This window comes from Cibotium barometz, chromosome 10 (genome assembly GCF_041138505.1).
Source record: "Cibotium barometz isolate CiBa-2024 chromosome 10, ASM4113850v1, whole genome shotgun sequence".
NCBI lineage: Eukaryota > Viridiplantae > Streptophyta > Polypodiopsida > Cyatheales > Cibotiaceae > Cibotium > Cibotium barometz.
In genome coordinates, this window is record NC_141055.1 from 38,020,535 (window position 1) to 38,029,288 (window position 8,754).

At 40.9% G+C, this 8,754-nt stretch overlaps 1 protein-coding gene across 1 annotated transcript; it reads left to right on the top strand.

Moving 5' to 3' along the window:
• The first annotated feature begins 3,671 nt into the window (after positions 1-3,671).
• LOC147634869 (uncharacterized) lies at positions 3,672-7,199 on the top strand. The gene is made up of 10 exons (XM_086804080.1): positions 3,672-5,159; positions 5,299-5,340; positions 5,443-5,545; positions 5,620-5,694; positions 5,790-5,934; positions 6,040-6,109; positions 6,245-6,310; positions 6,417-6,539; positions 6,626-6,753; positions 6,840-7,199. The coding sequence occupies exons 1-10, from the start codon at positions 4,067-4,069 to the stop codon at positions 6,879-6,881; spliced, it is 1,887 nt and encodes a 628-aa protein (XP_086660206.1). The 5' UTR covers positions 3,672-4,066; the 3' UTR covers positions 6,882-7,199.
• The last annotated feature ends 1,555 nt before the right edge of the window (positions 7,200-8,754 follow it).

Below are 8,754 nucleotides of genomic sequence, written 5' to 3' on the forward strand. Positions count from 1 at the left end.
ATACATTCACATTGAATTGCAAATTGAAAGTCAAGCTAATTTTCAACTTGATGCATGCAATTTGAATGAGTTGATTACAGGTGTAAAATGTAGATATACATGGCCAAGCAAGCAAAAATACAATTTGTTACGAACGTAACACCTTGTTAGGATTAAATAATAAATTGTGTGATATAACACATAAAGGATTGGGTGAAAAAATGTTCTTTCTCTCCCCCATTTGTTTAGCCCACTAGGGATATATTACTTTAAGCAAAACAAATCCAAGGCATTAGCCCATGGATTTCTAAGGTTAAACCAACAAACAAAGGCTCTTCTCAAGCAATATGGTGTGTTAATGCCATCATGTAAAGTTGCGGCCTCACTATTAAGAAGAACCCAATATCCTGTGTGTGTGTGTGTGTGTGTGTGTGTGTGTGTGGAGGCTATAGCTGTACCCCCCCCTGCAGTGGCCCCCGCGAGCCAAATAAGTTGTTGTAAAATAGCTATATTACATTGATAGCAACTGTAAAAGCTATTGATATATGAGGTAAAGTATAGTAAGAAAAATAGAAAACTTCAAACTATTCTTGATAGGATCCTATAGAGTATTGCCAAGATGAGTGGGATATTGATATATGAGGTAAAGTATTACAAAATAAATAGAAAGCTTTAAACTATTCTTGATATGACCCTATAAAGTATTTCCAAGATGAGTAGGATATTGGCTATTGATAGATGAGGTAAAGTATTGCAAGAAAAATAGAAAACTTTCAACTATTCTTGATACCCTATGTATTGCTAATATGAGTAGGTTATAGAGAGGAAAAGCCTACTATGGCAAAGCTCCACTTGTTTCCATGAGAGTTGTCACTTACTTTTTTCTCAATCTAGTGGCTTACATGCTTTATCAAAGTGTGTTCTTAAAGGGTGGTGTTTTGCACTAATCAATGGATAATTGCCTTTGACATGAACAAAATTTTAGTCATACAAACAAACTTTTCAATTAAAGGTTTGTGAGCATGCAATGAATTCATTTGATATTCTTTTTACATTAGTTCAAAAAGGCATAATCACGAAGGTGTTAATGTTTGCATAAGCGCTTGAAAGATATGATGATATATGTGGGTTCAAAAATGACATGAACTTAGTTTTGACCCTTAATGTGGGGTGGGATTGGGTGTATTCACAACTTGACACTTCATCCCAAAGCCTCAAAAGGCCTTGCAGGTATGGGTGTGGGCTTCTATCCCCACAAAACCAACCCCTATTAGGGTGGTTCAAAAATGACAATGAACTTAGCTTTGTGACCCTTCATGTGGGGTGGGATTGGGTGTGTTCACAACTTGACACTTCATCCCAAAGCCTTAAAAGGCCTTGTAGGTAGGGATGTGGGCCTCCATCCCCATGGAACCAAGTGTCATGGACCGGTGATCTCGGGACGTGTTCCGGGTCCGAGTTCCTTTTCGTCGGGACCAAAAAATCCAGGACAAAACTGAAAACAGAGAGTACTTGCTGAATGATGTACACAAAGACCTATAGCTCCTCTCGAAGAGGGCGATGAGCCGGTCGTTTTGAGTACTAGAACTTCAAAAACGGACATCGGATGAAGGAGATATGACAAAAAATGTACAAGTTGCAATAGAAACTGTATCAAGCCAAATGCGGGCTTTCAACCCAAAAGATTATATTGATTCAATGCCAACAAGCGACGAAATTACAATGGGGATCACAAGAATGATGAGAGATGAGACTTATCAGTGTCCGATGCACGGGATCCCTTGCCCACAAGCCGTCTTGTATCTAAATGTAGGTAGGAGAGGTCGAGCTAGGCCACATTGCTCCACCTCAAGGTGCTCCCATATAGAAGCAAAGAATTCGGGGCACCCAAGCATACCTTGAGAGCACCATGTGAGGCCGGATATTAGGGTGTTACAATCTTTTTAAATGGTTTATTCATTAATTAACATAGAATATACCTTTGGCATGTATCAACTCAATAGCTTTATATGTAGTTACAAAATATCGTTGCTAAATTTCTCATGCACTTAAGTTTCCTTACATGAATCTCATGGCAAGTAATCGTGAAGCTTTTCTGTGCAATTAAGATTCCTTACATAAATCTCATGCAAGTGGTTGTCAACTTTTCTATGCAATGAAGATTCTTTACATAAATCTCATGACAAGTGGTCGTGAGCTTTTCTATGTATCACAAAGAGAGAATCTCTCCTCCCTCTTTCTATGTAGGAGATAGAACGAATCTCTTTGGCGAGAGAGAGAGAGAGAGAGAGAGAGAGAGAGAGAGAGAGAGAATTTCTCCATTCTATTTTGACACAGGAGTGACAGAAAGAGAGACATTGATGAAGTCCCCTCATCCTCTCCTCCCTTCCTCTACCTCTTCCTCCTCCTTTCCAGCTTCTGTAAGTAAGCTTCTGTAAGTAATCCCATGGCTATGATATACCTAGTGCTTGAAAGTGTTATTTTTTGACAAGCATTGTGAGCCTGAAAGTGTTATTTTTTGACAAGCATTGTGAGCTTGAAAGTGTTATTTTTTGACAAGCATTGTGAGCCTGAAAGCATTAATAATGTTGTGTTGACTTTTTTATTTGGATTTCATACAAATTCTTCCATTGTGGAGTAGGATTTTCCGTTGGAAAAGGAGCCATTATGACTTTCCATATTATAAGAAGAGGTGCACTTCAAGAAAAAACGAGATGTGTTAATGTCAACTTTTCTATGCAATGAAGATTCTTTACATAAATCTCATGACAAGTGGTCGTGAGCTTTTCTATGTATCACAAAGAGAGAATCTCTCCTCCCTCTTTCTATGTAGGAGATAGAACGAATCTCTTTGGCCACAGAGAGAGAGAGAGAGAGAGAGAGAGAGAGAGAGAGAGAGAGAGAGAGAGAGAGAATTTCTCCATTCTATTTTGACACAGGAGTGACAGAAAGAGAGAGACATTGATGAAGTCCCCTTCCTCTCATCCCTTCCTCTACCTCTTCCTCCTTCTTTCGAGCTTCTGTAAGTAATCCCATGGCTATGATATACCTAGTGCTTGAAAGTGTTATTTTTTGACAAGCATTGTGAGCCTGAAAGCATTTATAATGTTGTGTTGACTTTTTATTTGGATTTCATACAAATTCTTCCATTGTGGAGTAGGATTTTCCGTTGGAAAGGAGCCATTATGACTTTCCATATTATAAGAAGAGGTGCACTTCAAGAAAAAATGAGATGTGTTGATGTCTGTGCATATAATAGATATGTTGTGTTATGGCTTGCCTATATTTCTATCTTAATAGTAATTACACACAAAACCTTTATTTACCTCTCCCCTTTGTGGAGTGAGGGCGTGGGGAGGGGACCGTGTCCTTGTGTATCGGTCCCTATGTAAACGCGGTCGCATCGTCTCTCACGGTCCCTATGTAAACGCGGTCGCAACGGTCCCAGAGTCCCTGTTTCTAGAGTGAGCCGTTCTACCACCCACTGCTCTTCTTAACAATACTTCAAAGATCATGCAAATGGTTTCATCCATGGAGGAGATATAAGGGCTCCAAAAGTAAGAGGCAACAGGCAACAATTTATTAAGGGTTTTGGACTAACTTCTTGTATATTCTAGTTTCCCCTCATCAAAGAAACCGTTATAAAGGAGGAGGTGAACAGTTCAAAAATTCAAAAGGGCAACTCTATAGAGAATTAGTAAATCAATACATATGCTATGCGTCCTCAACGGCTCTCCACTAAAAGGCAGGCAGACAGGTAGGCACAGTGTTGAGAACTTGGGATTGAAGAAGAAAAGAAAACCAGACCGCCCTTCTTCTCATCATATTACCGACACGCGCCTTTCATCGTCTCCCTCTCTCTTTCTCTCGTGTGTGTCAGTTTAGTTGTGATTGCTCCCTTGATCCTTCACAAAAAGAAAGTCATGTTGTTCTATGTGGGTTCTTCTTCAATGTTGATGGGGTTTCTCTAATTGCACATACACAGAGAGAGAGAGAGAGAGAGAGAGAGAGAGAGAGAGAGAGACGGTTGCTTTGCCGTGAAGACGGAATCCCTTTCCAGAAGGAAAAGCTTGCCTTTACCCCCCTCATGGGTTCTGGGCGAGAAGGAGGTTCTCCTCCCACGGCCATGGCTTCCGTAACAAATCAAGTGATGAGCTCCTCCATGCTTCTCCACAAGCTGCAGAGAGAAGAGCTGCTGGACGGTGGCAGCAGCAGCTTCAGCAGTGCAGCCATGGGTTTTCTTTCAGAAAAACAAAACCCTAATCTCAATCCTGACCCTAGAGTACGTACTCCTCGTGCAGGCAATACCCCCCTTCAGAGCCCCCGATCCATGTCCCCCCTGCGAAGCTCTACATCAACTGCACCAGCAGAAACTGCCTCACCGCCTATGGTGGACTTTCAAGAGGCCATCCTGCGTGCGAGCCACATGCAGAAAAGCTTCTGTATGGTTGAGAATCACAGCCTTCAGGAAGAAGCCATAGCGTGCCATATGCAGAAAATCTCTGCTAGGGTTTCAAACAAGGAAGAAGAAGGTGATGAGTATGAAGATCCGCCTAAGCTGCCTATGGTGCCGACGAGGAGAAAATCGGAAATTGCACAGGGCCAGCGGCAGCAGCAGTCGAGGCATAAAAGCCCCTTTCCTTCAGGCAGAATGAGGTCATCAGAAGACTCCATGGAACAAGAAGCTCCTGTTCCTGCTCGCAGAACAAGGAGGACAGATATGACAACTTCTGCTTCATCAGAATTGGTGCTGTTGGAGAGGGGCAAGAGTCCAAGAAGAAGCAAGGTATCTTCATCTAGTGTGGCTGCAGCTGCCATCATAGATGAAACTCACGAGAATCCTAAAGAACGTAAATCCAGCAGAAGCTCTACCAGAAGAACTAGGGTTGAGGTCCCTCAGGACCTTCCTGACGCAGATCTGGGCATGGGGGATGCAAACAGAGCCACCAGGCGCAGCCTCGTCCGCCCGCACACCCGCCAACACAAACGCAAAGCTTCAGAACCCATAACTGTGATGACCGTGCCCCCATCCCCTCCAGAGGTCCATTTTATTCAAAGGTCCGCCCCACAGCATCATTATCATCAGCAGCAGGCACCTGAATTTCTGCCCCCTTCATATAGAGCAGTGCGGCATTCAGCCACAACATCTCCGTCAACATCATCCAGAAGAGCTAGCAGAGGTATGCATTCAAATCCTATAGAGCTTGTCACATGTATTGTTTTATGTCGCTAGTATGCTTTTTCAAGGTGTAAGGCACATCGATATGGTGTCTGTCACTTTGTAAGCAATGAATGCTTATCAGCATTCCTTGTATGCAGAGCCAAGGGCATCAGAGAATTCAGATTGGTTGCAAATCATGGGTATAAACCTTACCTTCGTGCACTTTGGCACAATTGTGTGACTGACAGCATTGGTGCATAGGCTTTGTATGCATGCTCTTTGACATTGAGATTGCTATGCAGGGGACATAATCATGTGGAGACATATCCCACGTTCAGCATTACTGTTTGGAGCGGGCTGGTTCTGCATCATGTCTGCCTCTTTGGTTCAAGACACGCAGTACAGGTAGAATCCGGAAAACATTGTGGTAATACATCTGCTTTTATTTTTTGTCTTACATCAACTGTTTTTGTATGCAGTGCAATATCAGTCATGGCATATGTGGCTTTGTTCTATTTGGCAGCTACATTTATCAAGCGCACGTTTCTACGAGGGTGAGGTCTCGGAACCATCTAGGGATTCTTGGAGAATGTTATTTTGTTCTCCACAGTCTTGGTTGACATCCATCCCATTTTGCTCTCTTTGGCAGTACAACCCCAGCCTCTCTATCATCTGTACACATGTTAACTGAAGCAGAAGCTGCAAGACTTATTAGAGTTCTGTTGCCACCTATCAACGTGATGTTAAAAAAACTAGGAGAGCTCTTCTCTGGAGAACCCATGGTGACATTGAAGGTTGTGCCTGTTTCTTATGGAACAACCAGATCCATAGCCTGTGTAGTTTGTTTGAATTATGACTTGCCCTTTTAGAGCAGCTCTTACTTTTCCATTGGTGGTCAGGTGGCAGGAGCTCTTTGGTTTCTGGCCCGAGCTGGGTCCATGATGAACCTATGGACCCTTGCAAGAATCGGTACTTATTTCTAATGTCTTGCTTTCCTCATACGACTAGTACGGTTGTACCAAGTGTCCAGTCTGGGATTGTTGGTCACAGTGAGGTCCAAGTGACATTTTGTGACAGATTTCTCCATGTTGCCTGTTATCACAGCCTACTTTGCCATCTTCACGGTACCAAAGTGTTACTCTAGTTACAGTGAACAGATCCAAGGGCAAGGTAAGGCATGCCTTACTAAGGGTCATACCTATTTATATTCACTTGAGACACATGCATCTAAAATGTGATGGTAGTTTTGGGGGGGATGTCTGGGTGAGCAATGCAGCTAGGAATCTGTTACACTCGGTTCAGACCACATGGAGTGGATGTGGTCACAAGAAAGCAGTGTTATTTGCCGCATTTGCTGTGGCATGGAACTTCTCATCTGTATCAACTCGTGTTTTCGGTGGTGAGTTCTTTCTCATATCATGTCAAGAAAGCTAAAAAAGGCTTCTGCCACATGTGTCTGTATAATGTGTTGCTTTTGTTGTGCAGTCTTCTTAGCTCTTGTCGCTCTACGAGCTTATCAGCATGCTATAAGAAGCGAGCTAGAGATTGGGTCCAACATTCTCAACCCGAATAGGCCCTCCAGAATGAGCTCTGTACCCTCCCATGGTTTTGAGGTGAAAATGTCTAATTTTAACTTAGGCTTTTCTAACTTTACTCTGTTGTAAAGTAATGTATTAATTATGCTCTGTTGAATGTGTAGGCGATGGCGGTATCACGGTCAGGATTACAGCCGAGGAGATAACACCAAGCTTGTCTGTCTACAACAATGTTCATTGAACATATAAATTCAAAATTACAGAGGGTTTTGAGGTTTAAGGGTTTTTTGCATCAATTTGACTTGATGTGAAAAGCCAGTGCGTGGGAGTTTCAAGGCTTGGAATCAAAGTCTACACACATCAGCTTGGAACTCACATGTTTGATCTCAGAACTTGGGAACACTGGCCTGGTGTTTCTGTATGTATGTGAAAAGAATAAAATGCCTGGTGTTTTTAAGCACAGAGGCCCTTTTTTGGATTGAAAAAGTTTCAGATTCTTAATTTTGAAGCTCAATGATGACTCACTTAAGTGCATTTTGATCTGTTAGAATTATGAAAAACATGTAAGATTTGTCATTGCCCTTATTTTAAGGATTCATTTATTATATATTTTAGTTACATGTAGTATAATTTTTTGGAACTAGAACCGGGTAGATTGAGTTGTCTTCCTTTTTTTTTAATTGTAGATTTGAGTTGTCCTTATTTTCATTGGTTGAAAAAAGCCTTCTTTTTATTTTTATTTTTATTGAGCACTGCATAGCTTTTTATTTGATGAAGATTGCCTCCTATTGTATGTTCGGAGTCATGCTTTCTCTTTTCACTTTTAAAATGATTTGATGTTTTTTAAATTTTGGTTTTTCCACAACTTCAATGCTTTATTTTTTAATAATTTGATTCCCCTTAGATCCGTACATGAGAGAATCTATTTGCTCACAATGATGGTGCTGGGTGTGACAACATTATTGAAAAGAGCTAATTAATTGAAGAGGAAGGTTTCAGGTGGTATTATTATTAACTCATTACCTTAGGCAAAGAGAGCTTTGGTAGCAGTAGCATAATGCCATTTGGTGACTTGGGTTGGTTGGCTAAAAAGCTATTATCTGAATCATCCACTTTCTTGGTTGCATTGAAGCTTTGTGTTTACTTTATTGAGCTTTAAGCAAGTCTCTTGCTAAAATTTTCGTAATATGATTGGAAGGAATCTTGATAAAGTGCCAGTGGTTGGGCTTGGTAAAAACAAAGCAACAACCAACTAGAGTACAAAGCCATAACTGGCACACTTTCCATCTCTAGGAGAGGGGCTCACATAAAAAATAATTCTAAAAGTAATGCAGCACCCATCATAGCTTAGGTTAGTTACAGAGAAGTGGTTAGGAGGGAGACAAAGAAGGGGATGATATTAGGAACAAGGAAACCCCCTCTCCTTGTTAATTCAAAATTCACCTCACTTTTCCTTAGCTCGAGGTACATAACTGGGACCATCAAGCTCTTACTTCTATTGTCCATGAATGCCTTTAAACCTCACTAATATGAGGACTCTAGTGATTACCTCTTTAAACCTCACTAATATTAGGACTTTAATGAATATATCTTCAATAGATCTTAGAACTCCAAGCATTCATCATATCTAATTTTGTGGATTGCATTTTGAATTTGTCCAATTTGTTCATTTTCCCATTGCTCAAATGCTTAGAATAAAACATCTCACTTATGGAAGGGAGCTTATGACAAGGTATAGTATTTTTTTAAAAGTATTTATGGTGCTTGTGCTTTCAACATTTGAGCTCCTAGCTTTGACATAAATATACCCTCCATTACCTTGTGATCTCTCCTAAATCTCACCATGCTTCTTCCTCACCAACAAGTTGTTCCACTCCCATGGCACCACTCCTTCAATACATGATTCAAAGTGTGTTTGCAAAATTAAAATGTATATAAAGAAATTAGTAAAGGACACTCTTGAGAAAACATTTGTGCCTTCTTGCACACCTTGGCTTTGTTCATCATAACTTGTATCATTTAATATAAGCCCACTTCTCTAATAACCTCTTAGTAGGATTTGTGGTATTTTTGAAAGGA